The 21,202-nt window shown below is 37.0% G+C and overlaps 1 protein-coding gene across 2 annotated transcripts; it reads left to right on the top strand.

Moving 5' to 3' along the window:
• The first annotated feature begins 1,235 nt into the window (after positions 1 to 1,235).
• LOC113029450 (protein NLRC3-like) lies at positions 1,236 to 19,403 on the top strand. Of its 2 annotated transcripts, none has more exons than XM_026180311.1 (10): positions 1,236 to 1,480; positions 1,663 to 1,727; positions 3,756 to 3,909; positions 5,228 to 5,313; positions 7,837 to 9,613; positions 10,187 to 10,360; positions 11,719 to 11,886; positions 12,484 to 12,657; positions 14,638 to 14,808; positions 19,330 to 19,403. In XM_026180311.1, exons 2-10 carry the CDS (start codon positions 1,706 to 1,708, stop codon positions 19,343 to 19,345), a joined length of 2,742 nt encoding a protein of 913 aa, XP_026036096.1. In that variant the 5' UTR covers positions 1,236 to 1,480; positions 1,663 to 1,705; the 3' UTR covers positions 19,346 to 19,403. The 2 variants fall into 2 exon arrangements, with proteins under 2 accessions (XP_026036096.1, XP_026036095.1); XM_026180310.1 differs by lacking the exon at positions 19,330 to 19,403 and adding an exon at positions 14,898 to 15,137.
• The last annotated feature ends 1,799 nt before the right edge of the window (positions 19,404 to 21,202 follow it).

The raw sequence follows: 21,202 nt of genomic DNA, 5'->3' as shown, positions 1-21,202 counted from the left end.
ACCAATTATTGAAACCTCCATAAAAACTGGCTAACCAGTTCATATATGGTACTGGCTTTATACTTTGCTAGCTTCAAAATGTTACAACAACAAAGGTTATTTTAAATACACTCTTAACACTGTTTAAGGGGCGATCGTGGCTCAAGAGTTGGGAGTTCGCCTTGTAATCGGAAGGTTGCCGGTTCGAGCCCCAGCTTGGACAGTCTCGGTCGTTGTGTCCTTGGGCAAGACACTTCACCCGTTGCCTACTGGTGGTGGTCAGAGGGCCCGGTGGCGCCAGTGTCCGGCAGCCTCGCCTCTGTCAGTGCGCCCCAGGGTGGCTGTGGCTACAATGTAGCTTGCCATCACCAGTGTGTGAATGGGTGGATGACTGGATATGTAAAGCGCTTTGGGGTCCTTAGGGACTAGTAAAGCGCTATATAAATACAGGCCATTTAAGATGAATTAATTTTCTGCAACCCGCAACTGCAACCCCCCCTGGCTGCTGAGTGAGCCCTCATCTTGGACTCTCCTCAGCTCTTTCTGGGACAGTGGTGCGGCTGCCCCTCTGTGGGTCTTCCTTGGTCTCTTGTGTTCTGGGGGCCTCTGGATGTCTGGAGTCTTGATCTCCTTCATACCTGCTTCATGCCCTGGAGGACGGGGCTGTGGCCCCCCCACACCCTCTAGCAGATCATTACATGAAGGAACCTTGCATCCATGCTCACAGGTGTACACACGGGTGCTCACACACACAAACTACACCCTTTTTGGCTCCTACCTCAAAGCACACTGTGTTCTGTTGATCTTATGTGCTGCACAATAATGTTTAAAATTTAGTATTTACTGTTATATTCCCATAGATCATCGTGATGTTGTTTATTATGGTCCTCTTTTTTTCTTCTTCTGGTTGTTTTCTCTTTTTTCTTTCTCAACAGGTGATCCAGGTGATTGATATATGTATTTTTGTCTGCTTATTTAGTTGGTTTTTGTTTTTTTGCCCTTTATCCCCGTCCCTCTTTCCCACTGTTTTTCTTTCCCTCTTTCTTTCTCCCCTTTCTTTTCCCCAGTCAAGTCTGTCCCGTATTTAGCAAGTGAAAATAAAAAAAAAAACAATAAAAGGTTAATCAAATGGACCATTACGGCAAGGCTGGGATGGTCCATTTGATAAAGTAAATCCGTTGGGCATCTTTCTTTGCCTTTAGACAATAATTCTGATGGCAAAAGAACCAAACGGGCAGGCAAAAAAAAAAAAAAAAGCTGAATTCATTTTTTAAATAAATTAATGAAGGATATGATAGAAAAATAGTGACTGTAAAATGCATTTTATATATTATTAAGTAGATTCTGAAAAAAGTATAAGTCTCTTGCTAAAGGGAGTGCCTGAGGAAATATTTGTTTTTGTGTTGTTGGACGTCAGAAGAGGATACAGGCGTGGTTTAATGTTCACTCACAGCAAACACACCCCCACAGAGAGAGAAAGAGAAAGGATAAACTGACGCAGGTAAGCAACCACAGTAGGATCCTGACTATTGTTACTATTATTAATAGTAGTATAGGAGTACTGCTACTACTACTAGTAATTAGTGGTACTAGTATTGATTTTTCTCCCAAATGTGTTTTTAATTTTGCTTGTTGGACTATCTACCCACTCAGTAAAGGTGCACTTTCACTTTATGTTGTCAGCGCGTCTCATCAGCCTTCATTTGGGTCACACAGCCAGTAATTCATGACAACTCTACTAAAATACAGTAAGTATTTGTACTTCTTTACTTCCCATTACTATGACAACATTTGCTAACATCCCGTCTCTAAATAAGACCTAAATTACAATAATTAAAAAACATAAAAAGTGAACTGCACTAATGTTCAGACTATGTTTAAATGCTTTGCAGTCAGTTTAGCTCTTTGTGGTCTCTTAAAAATAAGATTCAATAAAAGTGCGTACAGAGACAGAGAGACAGAGAGACAGAGACAGAGAGACAGAGAGAGAGAGAGAGGCCGTCTGATCTGTTGTAAATGGGAAGGGAAAACTGGCAGATATGAGCTCTGCTAAATAACGCTCACTGTATGGACTAATAACATCCAAAGCGGGTGCACAAACTGAGCGAGTGTGTGTTATCTGCTTTATGCTCTGTGCTGTGTGGAACTGGTTCAACAGGTATAAACTATATACACAGTGTGCTGACTGTAAGACAAATTGTTGATTCTTTTCCACACATAGGAAGAACATTTAGGATTGTGGTCGAACTGGTTTTCTCCACTAGATCATTAAAACAATAATCATGCTTGACAAGTGACACAGACCATGCAAATGTTCTTTAACAGTAATATTTTAATTTCAGGCCTGTTGATATGTTTGGACCTACAAACAAAAGACTGTTAAACAAACAGCTCCTTAGAACTACTGTCACGGCCACTTTTATCCTTCAACATACTGTGAACTCGCACGAGCTTTCTAGTAATTTCTTTAAATTATTGCCTGGAATAGTTTTCAACTTCCAAGCTCTTCTTTTCAGTTTGTCTTCCCTTTTCTCCCTTGTCCATCAAAGTGATCTCACTCTGCTTCAGTAATGTTGAGGTCTGGGCTCTGGAAAGGTCAGTCCATGGCATCATGAAGCCTGCAGTGGCTGGTCCGTGACCCTAGATCAGACTCAATTTGAAAAAAGAGTGAAAACAAAAGATCTGATCCTGTCTGACTGTTTGTGTTGGGACCTTGTGGTGACAGGGATTTGCTACAGCATCACTTTCAGATACTCTTCATCTTCTGTAGTTTCCTTTTTTTGTCCTCCATTTGTGCAGTTTCCACGTTTCTTTTCAAGGGTACACTGGACACTATGTTAAGATATGCAAAATTCAGGTTTAAGATTTAGGTTCAGTTAATAAAATTGGAATAATTTAAGTTTTTGTGATAGTGTGGCAGGCTGCCAGTAACAAAGTCCCCCAGATACACTTTAAAAAAGTGGTTCTTTGCTAAGTCTGGTTTATCCTTCTGCTTTTTAACCAATTCAAATTAAATGTCTTAACCTTGTTTTTCAATTAGCAAAAAACTGTCATGCGATGTGAAATTGGACAAAGAAGTTGATGAGAGTGAAAAAATGATTTTTAGGACACTCAGACTAAACATTGCTGGCATAATGTTCGCTTAACCAGCTGTTATTTTTCAGCTGGGTTGTTGTCCGGGTTGTAGTATTTGCAACACCATAAACATACATGTTTATGCACATTTTTGTGTATTAGAGCCCCGACTTCACTTCAGAAGATAAAGATTGAGGTGAGGAGGAAGAGGATGACAATTTGTTGGTCAGTATATCAGTATACTGTCAGTCCTCTCTTTTTTGTCCCATGTTTTCTTGTCTTTGGTAAAGGGAGCCCGTTCTCAGATGATACAACATCGGTATGATTCATATCTTGAGTCTGAAGGTTTTCCTCTATGGTCTGAACACCTACAGGTTTCTTCTTCTCTGACTTTGGCATAGTACCTGCATGGCCGGTCTCTAGGTACATTCATAAAATGTGATTGAAGTAATGATACTGCCCATCTCAGCCAATGTATTCAACACGGCAGGTTAACATAGCAGCATCCACAAACTAGTGCCTGCTCCTGAAAACTGTCTTCAGATTTACCAGATGAATTAAGTTTCTCTCTATTCCCTGTGTATCATGACGATCTGGTTTTAGTTTACATGACAATTCTGAAATTGGCTCAGTGGAGAAATCTGACCGTAACTTAATAACCTCTGCTAATGTGAACTCACTGTTTCTGGTTTACCTCTCAGACTCACTTTCAGAAGTTCACAAGATGAACATTTGTGTTGAGGAAGAAAAGAGTGGAGCAGAGTCTGCAGGATCCAGCTGTCCTTCTATGAGAAGTGACAGCTCCAAAGTTGATCCTTTAAACTTCAGGGATGAACCTGGACCCTCAGACACAACGTAAGACTCAGTTTCTACTAAGATTTTCTCATCCTCCCTCAGTGTGTAACCACGAGTCCATTTAAATTTGACCTTTATGTGAACAGTACACCCTATTAGTCCAGTTCTTACTGAGGTCATTTTTATTTTCAAATTAAAACGGTTTTAGCACAAGATTATAATATATTTTATGTTAAATGTAAATGTTTATGTCAGCAACATCACTACATAAACAAGTGTGAGTAAAATAAATGATCCTCACATACAAAATACTGAGTGAAAGACAAAGGAAGCATTAAGAGGACTAATGCTGCTAGTATACAACGAAGCAACTCCCCACAACTTTGTTTCCAAACATATAAAATATTCACAGTCAGCTCAATCAAATGAAATTCAGCTGTTAGTTGAAGTATATCGTCTTCCCTACTGCTCTTTACGCTAGTGAAAGACGATGCAAACTCTGTGTTTGTGTGTGTACGTGCGAGCACGTGATTACCTGTGTATTTATGTGAGTGCACGTGAGTGAGTGTGCGTGTGGGTATGTGAGTGTAACAGTTAAAACACTGTGTGTGTGTGTGTGTGTGTGTGTGTGTGTGTGTGTGTGTGTCTGTGTATGTGACTTCCTGCCGGTCATAAAAGTAATCTCCCCTCATGGAAGCTAAACCAAATTCCTCTACAAAAAAAGTTAACAGATTACAAGCACTGAGATCCCCACTCTGCATCCACTGGGCCATTGGCCTCTTGTTGTCTTACTTTTACAGATAAGCATGTGGAGAGTCTCCTGCAAACCTACTTCTAAGTTATGACAATTATGAGCTTTTATTAAAGGCACAAGCATCAGCAATCCCCAACTGTAGCTTCCTGTCTCCTTTTATGACAGCAGACCCCCAGTGTCCATAAATTCCTTTCCCTCTACACAATTACACACTCTCAGGTCTACAACTAAGCCAAACTAAAACACACAGACAAATCCTTCCCTATTCCTCTGATCTGCTGGACCCTCTCATCTAAGAAAATTTAACACATTCTATTATAATAATTATTTTCTTGCACTCACAATCACTACACCTGGCTGAGGTTGTAGTTGTTGAAAACTGGACACAGATCAGTGTTAAGTAAGACAGGCTGACAGGGAAAGCACTTTATTACTGTTGATGAAATCAAAAGCAAACATCACATTGATGATTCAAGCTCTAGTTTTCTTCATCTTAAAAAGTATTTCCCTTTTCTCGTTCCTCTTTTGGCCATCACACCGTCTGCACAGTGTTCTCAAATTTTGATCCATTTTTTAAACTGATAAACAACAATTGACTTTAACAATTAAAAAATGTGTTCACAGAGAGAGGAAGGCGATCTCAGAGGATCCAGTGTCTACCAGCCATGGACCAGAAAAATCCAGGACTGAAGCACAACTGCAGATATCCAGTAAGAGCAGCTGTCTATAAAGTAGGATTAAGCATCCGCTTATTCATGGACTCATTTCTGAGAAAAACTGTTACAGTCAGAGTTATGTAATACATCCTCGGTACTTAATATGGCATAGGGGAGGGGCCGAGGGAAGTGAACTGAGTTTTCCAGGTGGAACTGTCGATCTTTAATAAGTGTTATTGTGTAATAAAGACACACAGGCTTTTATTGGCAAGTTGATTGAAAATAATTAAAAACAAACTGGAGCTGCAGAAAAAGAGTTAAACCAGTATTCTACTACCAAATATTATAATAATATATCATAATAAAAAGGTAATATTGGCTGATTTTTTAACATGTTTAGATAGTATTACTATATTATAAGGCGTGAATTAATCCTACATTGCTCAGGGATTAGATATTTAGAATAAACAGGACACCAGAATAAAATGTCATCCAACTCCCACTTTCCCAGTTTGTGGTTTGCACAACACCAGGATCCTGCCCCACCCCCGTCACTGACTGACTTCTAACAATCCAAGGAGTGAAAGCACGTGCAGTGAATAGCACCAAGCTGCCCACTTACATACTGAAAAATTAAAAGTTTTGACAGAGTGTGATGTTCTTTGACCATCAGTTTTACAGATACAGACTGCCCTAATAAAAAAAAATGCAGGATTACAATTTGTGTAACAGTTTGGCACACACTGGAATACTTGTGTCTATCTTTAGAAAGAAAGCACTACAAAATTCATTGATGGTGGATAGCTGTATTCTGAGTACGGCACATCTCTAATCCCCTCTCCTAAACTGAAGTGCTTAATTTTTGGATGAATTAGCCACATTATATAAGGATTATCTGAAAGTATAACTAACCATAACCACCAGTTCTCTCTTCATATGTACAATAATAAATCTGAGTTTTACTGAGTTTTTCTCAACAGAGAGGTTCTATTCTGCTTTCTCTGTCAGCTGTCATATGACTTGATGAAAGTGCTTAGATAAGGACTTCATTTCCCATAAACATTTGCAATATTTTATATCAGCGACATTTCAGTCCACATTGCATAACAGTTGTTGGTGGTAATGCACAATTTCATTGTTTGGCAACTGCCAACAAAGTAACAAGAATAAGACACTTTGCAGGCCAAACATTACAGTTAATAGAAAAGATGATCTGATAAAGGTTCACAGTGAGCTCAGACATGTGAAATAATAAAATGGAGACAAAAGAACATTGTGTATCAGAGACAAACATCATAAATCATCCTAAACAAGAGCCACAGACTTTGACCAACAGCCCACAGTAGGTTTTTCTGTAATTACGCTTCCCTAATTTTCACACGAATTGCTCAGCAGATTCACTTGCTGAACAAAAACAGAAAAAACAAACAAAACAAAAACAAAACAAAAATAAAGACAAAACACACTTCTGCCAAGAAAAGCTGAGCATGTTCTAGAAAGCAGGTTTAGTAAAACTTTAAGTTTGTTCCTGCTTGAAGAAGGAAGCTCTGGTTTTCTGTTCCACATTTCCTCATTCAGACAGTCAATATTAAAGCTTACATCAAAACACAAATTTGAATGAGTTTATGTCTTTACAAACACATACGAACAGTAGAATCCCAGTTAGATGTTAAATATGTTTTATATTTAACAAAACCACTTTTTATATCAACCTGCCATCAATGTAAAGGCAGAGACAAGATCTATAGACTGCATCTCTGTAATTTTGTGACCAACAAGGCAACAGTTAGATTTTTAATTGCTGCATTTAGTCATTTACTATACATTACAATTGTGATCCCAGTTTGAATACAACTATGGCATCAGAGCTCCGCTGACGATAGCTTTTTTCATTATCCATGAAATTCATAGTGAGCATGCTCTGAACATTTTGTTGTCATTTAACATGTTAAAACATGAAACATATACATTACTGGGATTAATTTAGCAGGCCAACATTAGAATAATAATAAATAGAATAACTTAATAATTTCTCTGACAAAACAGCTGATCAGAGTTGGTTCATTGACCTCAGAGTTTATTGTTGGACTCGTTTAGTTAAACATGCTTTTGGGAACAGGTCACTGCACAGCTGACATCAAGCTGCAGCCAGAGTAGTAATCATAATAGTCAGCAGTAATTATCATCATTAGCTATAACACACAGACTATTTCAAAATTTGTCATATGGTGTAAAAACTTTGCTAATTACTACTGATGAAAATCAGACTGTTTCTGCTCCTTCACAATAAAGGTTTTCACACATGGAAGCTTTTACTGTCAAATGGAAATGCTGTGTTGTTGTAAGCTGACTAGCAGACGTTGTTATTTCTTATTAAATTGTTCTCCACATAAACACAGGAACACATCTCGAGGGTCTGAGAGAAAAAAAAACTTATCTAATGTGTTCTTAAAAATGTCTAAAAAAAATCAAAAAATCTCAAAAAATCTTATTGCAAACCATTTAAATAATGTTATGGTTAGATGTAATAAAAGTATAACTGTTTTCTTTTTTGTTATATTTGCTCTTTTTTAACAGCAGATGTTGGTCTGCAGGAGATTTTAAATGAACATAAAATACATCTAAAGAGACAATATGAACGTGTGACTGAAGGATTTGGTGAATCAACAAGTGGAACCCTCCTCAACAGGATCTACACTGAGCTTTACATCACAGACAAACAGAGTGAAGAGGTTCATACTCAACATGAAGTGAGGCAGCTGGAGACAACTTCACAAACAGATACCGTCCATGCCCCAACAATCAAGTGTCACAAACTCTTTGAAGTTTTACCTCACCTGAAGAGACCCATCAGAGTGGTTCTGATGAACGGAATTGCTGGCATTGGAAAAACCTTCTCAGTGCAGAAATTTATTGTAGACTGGTCAGAGGGCTTGGAAAACCAAGACATCAACATAGTGATTCTGCTTTCATTCAGGGAGTTGAATCTCGTTAAAGATGAGCGGTACAGTCTTCTGGAGCTGCTCCATGTTTTCTATCCAACATTACAGAAAATCACCACAGAGAAACTGACTCTTTGTAAACTTTTGTTCATCTTTGATGGCCTGGATGAAAGTCGACTTTCACTGGAGTTCACTAACCGGAAGATTGTTTCTGACATTACTCAGACATCATCAGTCAATGAGTTAGTAACAAACCTCATAGAAGGGAATCTGCTTCCCTCGGCTCTCATCTGGATAACTACCCGACCTGCAGCAGCCAATCAGATACCTCCTAAATGTGTTGACAGGGTAACAGAAGTGCAAGGCTACACTGATGCTCAGAAGGAGGAGTACTTCAGGATGAGGTTTAGTGAGAAAGAGCTGTCCAGAGTTATCTCCCACATTAAGAAATCCAAAAACCTCAATGTCATGTGTAAAATCCCAGTCTTCTGCTGGATCACTGCCACAATCCTTGAGTACATATTGAATACAGACCAAAGAAGAGAGCTACCAAAGACCCTGACTGACATGTACTCGTACTTCCTACTGGTTCAGACAAAAAGAAATAAACACAAGTGCCAAAAAGAACATGAAACGAGTCCACAGGAGCTGACGGATGCTGACAGGGAAGTTCTTCTGAAGCTGGGGAAGCTGGCGTTTGAAAATCTGAAAAAAAGAAACATCATATTCTACCAAGAAGACCTGGAAAAGTGTGGTCTGGATGTCACAGAGGCCTCAGTTAATTCAGGGGTTTTTACTGAAATCTTTAAAAGACAGTGTGGGATTTTCCAAAAACCAGTCTACTCCTTTGTTCATCTGAGCATTCAGGAGTTTCTGGCTGCTGTTTACACGTTTCACTGTTACACCAACAGGAAAACAGAGGTACTAAAAGAAGTCCTGGGGGAAGAATATAACGAGACATCTCTGGACATTTTTCTGAGCAAAGTCATGGAAAAGTCCCTCCAATGTAAAAATGGCACTCTGAACTTGTTTGTTCGCTTCCTGCATGGCCTCACACTAGAGTCCAACCAAAGACTCTTAGTAGGTCTACTGAGTCAGACAGAGAACAACCCAGAAGTTATCCAGAAAATCATCAACAACCTAAAAGAGATGAGACGTTCTCAAATTTCTCCTGACAGAAGCATCAATATCTTTCATTGTCTGATTGAGATGAATGACAGCTCAGTGTTTCAGGAGATCCAAGAATTCGTGAAATCAGAGACAAAACTCTGTGAGATCCACTGCTCAGCTCTGGCCTACATGCTGCAGATGTCGGAGGAGGTTCTGGATGAGTTGGACCTGCAGAAGTTCAACACATCAGATGAAGGACGACACAGACTGATCCCAGCTGTGAGCAACTGCAGAAAGGCTCTGTGAGTCCTGTTGTGATCATTAACACAATTAATCAGATTAGATCAGTAGTTCCCAGGGTGGCTGTGGCTACAATGTAGCTTGCCATCACCAGTGTGTGAATGTGTGTGTGTGAATGGGTGGATGACTGGATGTGTAAAGCGCTATACAAATACAGGCCATTTACCATTTACAGGTGAATCTTTCCATTAAACTGACTTTATTCAAAATCTTCTGGAGCCAAATTAAAAACAGGAAACAGTCCAAATGTTTCTCTTCTTTAGTTTATAATCTAAAACATTGTTATAGAAAAGGTGAATGAGGCAGGTTCTATAAAACACTTTGAGTAGAAAAACTTTTACTCAAGTAGATTAGCAAGGTCCTATATAAGAATGAATCCATTTACCATTGACGAGGATCAGATTTCACTGACAAAATGTGGACATGATCATGGTTTAAATGTAACACAATTTTGTTTTCATCTGTATATTACATATGAAATCCCTTTGTTTTGTCTTCCTATTCACTAAGTCTGTGTTTACAATGCAAAATTCCTGCTTTTATAATAACATATTTGATGTTTTCTCTTGTCACAGACTAAAAGCTTGTCATCTCTCAGAGACTCACTGTGAAGTTGTGGCCTCAGCTCTCAAATCCGACAACTCCAATCTGGTGGAGTTGGACATGACTGGAAACAAGTTGCAGGATTCAGGACTAAATATTTTGTCTGCTGGACTGTCTAGTCCAGACTGTCGACTAGAGACTCTGAGGTGAGTTTGCTGACTGGAGCTGTTGTTGTTTAATCAAAGATCTAAGTTTTACACTCTTGGTTAATAAAGGTTCACAATTTGTATGAACAAAAATATATAGAAGTGTTATTGATTTCAGAAATGTTTGCTTTTCCAAATGGCTGAACGATAATTTTTACTTTTGGCTCCAAACAGACGTGACAGACTTGAGCAAAGTTAAGTTAAAAGCTGACAGAAGTCAGGTTATGGTAGAGAGATATTTTTACAGTTGTTCAGCCTCCACAGGTCAAACTCAGTCAGTCAGAGAAGATGAGGTGATTGGTGATGAGGCGTTAGGGTCTGTGTGGGGTGTCAGTCACTCTGATAAATAGCAGATAAAAACAGGCTACAGAGATTTTGACAACCCACACAGCTGCTTTGGTGATGTATGTGTTAAAGAAAACAGCAGCCTGACACAGTCCGGAACATAACAGCAAAGCAGGATTCTGAATGTATGTGAGGATTTTTTAAAAACAGCTGGAGAAGAGAGAGGCTTCTTAAAAAGACTATAAGAAGAGGGAAGCTGAGAGGTTTTTTTTAAAGTTTCTGTTCCTCTAAAAATGATCCTGTTTTAACTCATTTTGAGTATTACAGCACCAAATATCGCTTATGTTGTTGTAAAGCAACATAACAACACAAGAAGTCATAAAAAAACAGAATATCTGCATTGACAGCAGACTGAAAGCTGCCTTTACCAGCCCAATATAACCTCACTAACCAGGCAGACAGACTACCATGGTTTGTGAAGTAGTGCCTGCCTAGAGTCTAAGAGTATAGTTCTAAATCATCTGTTCTGTAGATAGAGAATATTTTCAGCACTAAATCTTTAAAGAAAAACTACTGACCAGTTTGAGTGTAAAGAACATTTTATAAAGAGTTGTCAGTCACATTCTTCAGCAGACCATTTCAGGCTCTCATGAACTCAGACGTTGAGCTCAGGTAATGTCACTTCAGTTCACTTCAGGTTTAGAGCTTCAGTCTAGTGTAGAGATTAGGACTGAAACCGTAATAGTGTTCATGTAAAAAATACTAATGAAAAAAGATCAACTGACCACTGTTTCTATTTTAAGAATAAAGGAAACACATTCAGATAACTCTGTCATGTTGGTACTTTGACTTCTGCTCAGCAGACAGATAAAGTCACGTGGTCAGATCCAGCTGTTTCAATATTTATTTAGTGTCCACCATTCTTTAACAGTTTTGTACTTTGAAGACTGATATAATAATGCTTTTAGAATGATGTAATAATGATTTTAGAATCCATGATAAAACTTCTGGGCGTTAATCTTGAAGAGAACCTCACTGATGACTGATATCTGCATTTTTCATTCTTTATTCAGGTTGGAGAGCTGTTGGTTGTCAGATATCAGCTCTCTGGCTTCAGCTCTGAATTCCAACCCCTCTCATCTGAAATATCTAAACCTGAGCTACAACAACTTGGAGAATTCAGGAGTGAGGCATCTTTGTGGTTTTCTGAAGAATCCCCACTGTCTATTGGAGACTCTGAGGTTAGACACCAAATTTTAACTGTGCTTAGATCCTAATCCCGGATAGTATAGTATTTATAGTCTAAGTATAGTATAGTGTCGATTAACAAACATCTTGGGAACATAGTTTGTACCAGGAATTTTGGCACATTTACAAACTGACACTGCTGAACAGTGACAGTAAACTAGATGAAGCAAAGATGACGAGTTATTTGTGTCAGAAAGCACAAAGAGCCACTGCAGAGCTAAAATTGTACTTTACACCTTCACTGGGGTTTGTAGTGCTTTCATTTCAGTGTTGGAGTTTGTGATCAGTGCCTAATTTAATACATTGCTACATATTTAGTTATTTTAATGAAGGTATTTGCCACACACAGTTACAGTGATCTAAGAATGTTTTCACCAGTGAGGAATGACTGACCAGCAGTTTCAGAGGTAGACCTGCATGACATCTAGAAAAAGCAAAGCAAAAAACCCCCAGGAGAGCTAGTGCCAACTGCTCACCAGGACTATCCTAGCTCAGTGCTGACCTTCTTCAGCTCCTGACATATTATGACACTGGATGCTTTCAAGCACAGACTCTTAGTAATAAACACTTTTTAAAAATTCCTTATGCAGATTGCAGCGCTGCAGTTTGTCAGAGATCAGCTGTGATCATCTGCTTCCAGCCCTTCAGTGCAACCCCTCCCATTTGAAACATCTGGACCTGAGCACGAACAACCTTCAGGATTCAGGAGTGGAGCAGCTGTGTGTTTATCTGAAGACTTCAGATTGCAGACTGGAGACTCTCAGGTCAGACACCATGTTTTAGTTGTACTTACATATATATGATGTGAAAGCTGGCATTAACCTACACATACATACTGACATTAACCTAATTAACACTTTAACCGTGGCAGAACAATGGTTCACATTTCAAACATTAAAACTGTGTTACTCATCTTAAGACAAACAGCCCTCATCTGGGCTCCACCCTGATTAATGAAAGAAATCTCCGTCCGTGGATCGGGTTTCCTTCGAGACATGGGCAGCGATAAGCAGAGTTCATCCTTTAACATAAACAAAATTAAAATATTCTCATGCATGATCAATGGTTAATCACGGTACCAGCTGGAGTACCGGGAGCAGTTTGGAAAAACAAGAAGACGCGGAGACTGTTCTAGGTGTCATTCCAAACTGACTCAAAGGTTTATTCTCTGTGCAACAGTTTTATAGGCAGACAAGTTTCAGTTCAGACCCTGCCCACTGGGTGGGGTGGCGTCCTGACAGTTAAATTCCTTTGTTCAGCAAGGGCAATAAAAAAAACACTCACAAAAACAATAAATCTTTACCGAGATCTCCTACATCCTGAGTTCTGACACAAAAACCAGATGGTCTTCACATAAACATTTTCTGCAAGGTAAAGAGTGATTTGTTGGTGTTTTTCCTCCAACCTTAGTATACACCATAAATCTTGAGTTAACAAGGCAAGAGAAAATAACAGTTAGCATAAAGAGCTTTGTTAAGTTACAGAATCTTCAGTCTAATATTATCATACAGGTCCATTAAACACTAGACATTTAGAATCCTTTAGTGATATAAGTTTGCACATGGTAGAATACTGCATGTAGTTATTTGCATCTAGGAAATGTTTAACCATATATACCCAGAGGCACATAATCAATTGTGTGTGTTCTTTAGCAGGCTGCAAGCTTGAGGTACACTGAGGAATGCACTATCCCAGTTTAAGTGCCTTGTTTACATATAGATGAACTGTTGGATTTTCCAGGCCAGCAGGCCAAAGGAAATGCCCGTGGGGTTACAAGAAGAGGAGATGAAGTTTTAAAACAAAGGACATTGCAAAAACAGGGTCCTTTGTATAATATCACTACAAAACAATATCCTGTAAATGCTAACCGTAGTGCTAAAATTCACAACAATTAACATTATTGCTATCAACTCTTGGTATACAACACATTGATTAATCATTTACAGTTAACTCGTTTTCATGGTACAAAGGTCATGACACACAGGAATCTGTGGAACAGAAACAGTTTGTGGCAGGAATCATTGCACAATTACAAATTGTACTGCTGAATGGCATGCTGGGTAATGCTAGCTATACAGGTCTGTCAATAGTGGCCAAAGAGTCCGTTGCTACAAAAGGTTTTTCAATCAGACTTGTTTTTCTCTCATTTCTGGTCATGCTGCTGCTTGTGTGTTGAAAGACAAAGACAAAGTTTAGGTGGGGTTCAGGGAGATTTGAGTTTAAAAAAAGTATTATTAATTGATTTAAATAACAAGGGATAATATACAATATTACTATAAATGTTGCCATTTGATGCATTATATCAGAGTTTATTGGCAGGTTACATCAAAAAAATAACACATAAAAAAATTGCCAGCTTTTAAAATGTGTCTGGTATAAAAGTGTCCTCAAATATATACATTTCTTTCAAACTAAATCTTTAAAACTGAAGCAATGTAAATACTTTTTTCACAATTTTGATCTAAAAATTAGGATTTTTGTCAGAATTTCATACCCCCACTCTCCAAGACCCTATTTTTTTCTTTTTTCTTCAGTGAACAAACAGCATGTCATCAGTCAGATTATTGAGAGCTCTTTTTTTCACTTGTACCTTTTGTCTGAACCTCCATCCTGTTGGCTCAAACTGTTTGGATTTTACATTTTTTAAACTTGAACATTTCAAATCTTCTGAACAAATTATCAAACCTTAAATGATTTTACCACAGATTTTGCCTCATAAACTTACATCTTCTATCTTCATTCAGGTTATGGGGCTGCAAGTTGTCAGAGACCAGCTGTGATTATCTGTTCAAAGCTCTTCAGTCCAACACCCATTTGAGAGAGCTGGACCTGACCTTGAACAACCTGCATGAATCACATGTGAAACAGCTGTCTGAGCTTGTGGACAGCCCACATCACACACTGGAGGTTCTCAAGTGAGTAGAGGCTTGGACTCAGTCCAGGCTGCTTTCCCAGTATAACACAGTGTGAAATCAGTGATCCAGTGTTTCTTGTACATCTGCAGTCTTCTTAACTCAGTGAGGCTGTAAGAAGAGAACAGTGGCAGGCTTCAATATTCGACAGAAAGACAACAGACATCCAATCAAATGACACAGAAGTTTGTGATCATGTGTTTGAGTTGATGTGACGATAACTAATGTTCACATCTACAGAGAATAAATGGATTTGTAAGGGTGTCAGCTGGAAACAAGCTTTATTTCCTGTAGACATGAACACAGAAACATCAAATCACACAGGTGTATTAAATATTTTACAGAATATTTTATTTATTTTTAGAGGAAGAAATTGTCAAGAAACAAAACATTCTACAAAGAAAACAACCAACTCGCCTATCATGGAAATCCAAAATGATGCAGGAAAATTAGTCAAGAACACACGCACAGAGATATGTTGGAAGCAGGAAGCAGGCAGGATTTGTCAGTCTTGACAGGTCCCAGTTTATAGCCAGACCCATTTAATCTCGAACCAGTGGTCAGCCTTCACCTGTAAATTACATTAAACTGCTTACTAAATGAACACCACTGCTCCAGGTGTGGAGAAGTAAATGCAGTACACAAAATTATGACCTGGGTCATAACCTCCAGGAATCAAGATTGCATGTCTTACTGTCAGTGCTTTCATTGACATTTGTTCAGTAGTAGCCTCCATGTATATTAGTAAGCTGATATTTTAGCAACAGGTAAGAAGTTCAACAATACACAGCAACCTTTGGTCTTAGTGAAACAAGAGAAAATCCATTCATTGGCAGGAGGCACATTGCTTCATCAGCTGACTGTATACTGTTAGTCAGTTCTTCAGCACCAAAGGTTTTCATGCACAATAACAAAGCCTCAGCTCCTGCCTGTGAATCTTTTTCATCATTCCAAATCAATGTTTTGATTCAAATTCTGGTCTGTTCATTCTAATTCCGTTGTTTTCATTCAAATTCTATTCATTTCATTCTAATTCCGTTCTTTTCATTGAAATGCTGTTGTTTTCATTCAAATGCTGTTGTTTTCATTCTAATTCTACTCTTTTTTATTAAAATTCTATTGTTTATTTTAGAATTCTGTTGCTTTCATTCAAACTCTGTTCTATACATTCTAATTCCGTTGTTTTCATTCAAATTCCGTTCTTTGTTTTCAAATTCCGTTGTTTTCGTTCAAATTCTGTTGTTTTCATGCAAATTCTTTGGTTTTTGATCAAATTCTGTTCTTTTCATTCAAATTCTGTCGTTTTAAATCAAATTCCATTATTTTGATTCAAATTCTGGTCTGTTCATTCTAATTCCGTTCATTTCATTGAAATTTCATTGTTTTCATTCAAATGCTGTTGCTTTCATGCAAATTCTTTTGTTTTTGATCAAATTCTGTTCTTTTCATTCAAATTCCATCATTTTCATTCAAATCCCATTGTTTTCATTCAAATTCCATTGTTTGTTCTCAAATTCCGTCATTTTCATTCAAATTCCGTCGTTTTCATTCAAATTCCGTCGTTTTCATTTTAATTCCATTGTTTTCATTCTAATTCTGTTGTTTGTTTTAAACTTCCATTGTTTTCATTCAAATTCCGTTGTTTTTGATCAAATTCCATTGTTTGTTCTCAAATTCTGTCGTTTTCATTCAAATTCCATTTTTTGTTCTCAAATTCTGTCGTTTTCATTCAAATTCCATTTTTTGTTCTCAAATTCTGTTGTTTTCATTCAAATTCCATTTTTTGTTCTCAAATTCTGTCGTTTTCATTCAAATTCCATTTTTTGTTCTCAAATCTGTTGTTTTCATTCAAATTCCGTCGTTTTCATTTTAATTCCGTTGTTTTCTTTCTAATTCTGTTGTTTGTTTTAAACTTCCATTGTTTTCATTCAAATTCCATTGTTTTTGATCAAGTTCTGTTGTTTTCATTCAAATTCTGTTGTTTTCATTCATATTCCATTGTTTTCATTCAAATTCCATTGTTTGTTCTCAAACTCTGTTGTTTTAATTCAAATTCCGTCATTTTCATTTTAATTCAGTTGTTTTCATTCAAATTCTGTTCTTTGCATTCTAATTCCATTGTTTTGATTCAAATTCTGGTCTGTTCATTCTAATTCCATTGTTTTGATTCAAATTCTATTCATTTCATTCTAATTCTGTTATTTTCATTGAAATTCTATTCATTTCTTTCTAATTCCATTCTTTTCATTGAAATTCCGTTGTTTTCATTCAAATTCTGTTCTTTTCATTCTAATTCTATTGTTTTGATTCAAATTCTGGTCTGTTCATTCTAATTCCGTTGTTTTCTTTCAAATTCTATTCATTTCATTCTAATTCCGTTCTTTTCATTGAAATTTCGTTTTTTTTCATTCAAATGCTGTTGTTTTCATGCAAATTCTTTTGTTTTTGATCAAATTCTGTTCTTTTCATTGAAATTCCATCGTTTTCATTCAAATTCCATTATTTTCATTCAAATTCCATTGTTTGTTCTCAAATTCTGTTGTTTTCATTCAAATTCCGTCGTTTTCATTTTAATTCAGTTGTTTTCTTTCTAATTCTGTTGTTTTCATACAAATTCTTTGGTTTTGATCAAATTCTGTTGTTTTCATTCAAATTCTGTTGTTTTCATTCAAATTCTATTCTTGTCATTCTAATTCCATTGTTTTTATTCAAATTCTGGTCTGTTCATTCTAATTCCGTTCATTTAATTGAAATTCCATTGTTTTCATTCAAATGCTGTTGCTTTCATGCAAATTCTTTTGTTTTTGATCAAATTCTGTTCTTTTCATTCAAATTCCATCGTTTTCATTCAGATCCCATTGTTTTCATTCAAATTCCATTGTTTGTTCTCAAATTCTGTTGTTTTCATTCAAATTCCGTCGTTTTCATTCAAATTCCGTCGTTTTCATTTTAATTCCATTGTTTTCATTCTAATTCTGTTGTTTGTTTTAAACTTCCATTGTTTTCATTCAAATTCCGTTGTTTTTGATCAAATTCCATTGTTTGTTCTCAAATTCTGTCGTTTTCATTCAAATTCTGTCGTTTTCATTCAAATTCCATTTTTTGTTCTCAAATTCTGTTGTTTTCATTCAAATTCCGTCGTTTTCATTTTAATTCCGTTGTTTTCTTTCTAATTCTGTTGTTTGTTTTAAACTTCCATTGTTTTCATTCAAATTCTGTTGTTTTCATTCATATTCCATTGTTTTCATTCAAATTCAATTGTTTGTTCTCAAACTCTGTCGTTTTCATTCAAATTCCGTTGTTTTCATTCAAATTCCATTTTTTGTTCTCAAATTCTGTTGTTTTCATTTTAATTCCGTCGTTTTCATTTTAATACCGTTGTTTTCTTTCTAATTCTGTTGTTTGTTTTAAACTTCCATTGTTTTCATTCAAATTCCATTGTTTTTGATCAAGTTCTGTTGTTTTCATTCAAATTCTGTTGTTTTCATTCATATTCCATTGTTTTCATTCAAATTCAATTGTTTGTTCTCAAACTCTGTTGTTTTAATTCAAATTCCGTCATTTTCATTTTAATTCCGTTGTTTTCATTCAAATTCTGCTCTTTGCATTCTAATTCCATTGTTTTGATTCAAATTCTGGTCTGTTCATTCTAATTCCATTGTTTTGATTCAAATTCTATTCATTTCATTCTAATTCCGTTATTTTCATTGAAATTCTATTCATTTCTTTCTAATTCCATTCTTTTCATTGAAATTCCGTTGTTTTCATTCAAATTCTGTTCTTTTCTTTCTAATTCCATTGTTTTGATCCACATTCTGGTCTGTTCATTCTAATTCCGTTGTTTTCATTTAAATTCTATTTATTTCATTATAATTCCGTTCTTTTCATTGAAATTTCGTTTTTTTCATTCAAATGCTGTTGTTTTCATGCAAATTCTTTTGTTTTTGATCAAATTCTGTTCTTTTCATTGAAATTCCATCGTTTTCATTCAAATCCCATTGTTTTCATTCAAATTCTGTTGTTTGTTTTAGTAAAGTGTTTGTGCAGCAAGGAAGAATTCAGGCCTCTCAGCGGTTAAGCTCCACTGTAGACTTGTCTGAACAAGTCAGTGCTGCCCTTAATAATATTAATAACACCCAAAAATTTGATTCTGTTCATCTTCATGTAGCGTTTTTAGTGGGAGAAACATTTCATCACTTGTTCATGTGACTTCTTCAGTCTCAGCTGACTGCAGGTTTCCCCAACCTTATAAACAGGACATTTGCACAATCACTGAAACTAGCACCACTGAACAATGGGCTACGAGGTCAGTTCCTTAATCATTAATGTAAATTCTCTCTCACTGAAAACACCACGTTCAGATGAACAGAATCAACCTTTTGGGATGTACGTACCTGGATGATTGAGCATGCACCAAGAAAGATCAATAATAGTTAATACTGGATGTGCTTTAACACTGAAAAATGATGAAGACAGTCTCTGCAAACACTCATTTATCTACTCTGCCCTTTCTTGTCTTTGCAGACGGAAGGACCCATAAACACAGTTGTTTGTCTTTGTTGTGTGTGTAGTGTGTGTGTGGTGTGTGTGCGTGTCCTGATGGTCCAGAGAGGTTGAAACACCAGCAGCTTGTGTGTAGTGATGCTGTGACAGGGCCAGGCTACAGGGAGGTGGAGTGGACAGCAGAGCTTCATCCAGCAGTGACAGAAATCAGACGTGCAGATGGCTGACAGTGCTGTAAAAATGCTCTGAGAGCTCCTCTGTTAGACACCATGTAGAATCTATCGTCATCCCTTTGTGTTCTTTCATCACAGTGTCTTTTTGCAGACACTAGGTTCAGTTTTATTTTCTTTGAAAAGTTACCTAAATACATTTTAATATCTTTTGTACAATTGATGTAATTTTAAGTTATTTATCATGGTTTTGAAATCTATCGTGTGACAATGACTTCAAGTATCCTTCTTGAAACAGTAAATTTTTTTTTCATCGACATAATCTGTATAGTGCAACTGATCAGGTAAAAAATGTTCAATAATTGAAAAAAGATAGATTTGTTTTATACTTTCTAACATAATAACTGGGATCATGTGATATAAACACTATTGTAGAGAATTGCAAACTGTCCAGAGTTTGGTGTACTATATATCTTCAGTAATTTAGATAATGAAAGTATCCAGTGGTTCAGCAGATGAAGTGCAGGAGGTAGAGGTTTTTTCATGGATGCTAAATCCATCAGTTGTGTTGTTACTGTTAGAGATGTTACACAGTCATGTGACTTCCCTGGGTGAAGACAATTGGCAGCAGTCTGAAGTTTGAAATTCCTCAGCTGATGAATAAGGCTACGTTCACACTGCAGGTCTCAATTCCAATTTTTTGATCAAATCTGATTTTTTTTGTCTGATTGTTCACACTTCAAATACAATGTGACAGCAAACGCGCTCTAGTGTGAACAGTTCACGGCCCTCAAACCGGCCCGCGTGTGCAAAAGAAGATGTCACACACAACACGCTCTGTTTGCAGAAGTAAAAATGGCGGCTACAGAGCCAGTAGGTTGTTCAGCAGTCTATCAATTTCTGCACAGTCTCAACCGACAGAATTTTGATAAATTAATTACAGAAAGGACACTGAGAAAAAAGAGAGCCCATGCTTTAACAATGGCCTTGTTTGCAGCAGTGGCTGCTACCTCCATGCACAGGTATATATTGACACGGAGTCGGAACCAGGAGTGGTGGGACTGGTTTGTCTTCAGATATGTATCTGATTCAGTACCACATATGAAAGTGACCCAGGTCGGATTTGGAAATATCAGATTTGTGCTGTTCAAACTGTCAGACCATGATCGGATATGGGTCGCATAGGGTCAAAAAGTTGGATTTGATGCGCTTTTGCCTGCAGTGTGAGCATAGCCTTAGTTATCTGTCAATAATGAACCTTAATGTTTTATATGGATAATAAGGATCAATAAATGTGTGGATTTGACTCAAAGGAATGACTCTGACTCATGGAACGACTTCCTTCCTGCTTTTCTGTCATGTCGATCAAATTCAGACCTCTAGCTTAATTAGTCACCCACCACCACAGCTTTCCAATTAAAGCTCAACATTCCTGCTTCAGCCAGTCCACAAATTTTAATGAAGTGTTTTTTGTGTTAAACCTGGCAGTGATATAGATTCCAACAGCATCATACTCCTGTTGCATATGGGATCACCCACATCTGTACTGGGTCACGAGGTGGGGTTAAGGCAGACAAGCCTGCAAATAATTTATAAACTTTTTAAAACAGTTAAAAATGCTTTAATTTATTAGAAGGAGGATATTTCTACGATCTCTCCAGGTTTCAGATTTCACTACACCACAATATAGTGAAAAAGTTTAATACTATACACCACAAAAATAT

This window comes from Astatotilapia calliptera, chromosome 9 (genome assembly GCF_900246225.1).
Source record: "Astatotilapia calliptera chromosome 9, fAstCal1.2, whole genome shotgun sequence".
Taxonomy (NCBI): domain Eukaryota; kingdom Metazoa; phylum Chordata; class Actinopteri; order Cichliformes; family Cichlidae; genus Astatotilapia; species Astatotilapia calliptera.
This window is presented reverse-complemented; position numbering and strand designations above follow the sequence as displayed.

Bases quoted from the DNA above. Each gene is read 5' to 3' on its own strand.
- LOC113029450 (XM_026180310.1), top strand. From the start codon at position 1,706: ATGACAACTCTACTAAAATACA. The intron at 1,728-3,755 runs GTAAGTATTTGT...TTTACCTCTCAG, and splicing joins GACAACTCTACTAAAATACA to ACTCACTTTCAGAAGTTCAC. The intron at 14,809-14,897 runs GTGAGTAGAGGC...GTACATCTGCAG, and splicing joins CACACACTGGAGGTTCTCAA to TCTTCTTAACTCAGTGAGGC.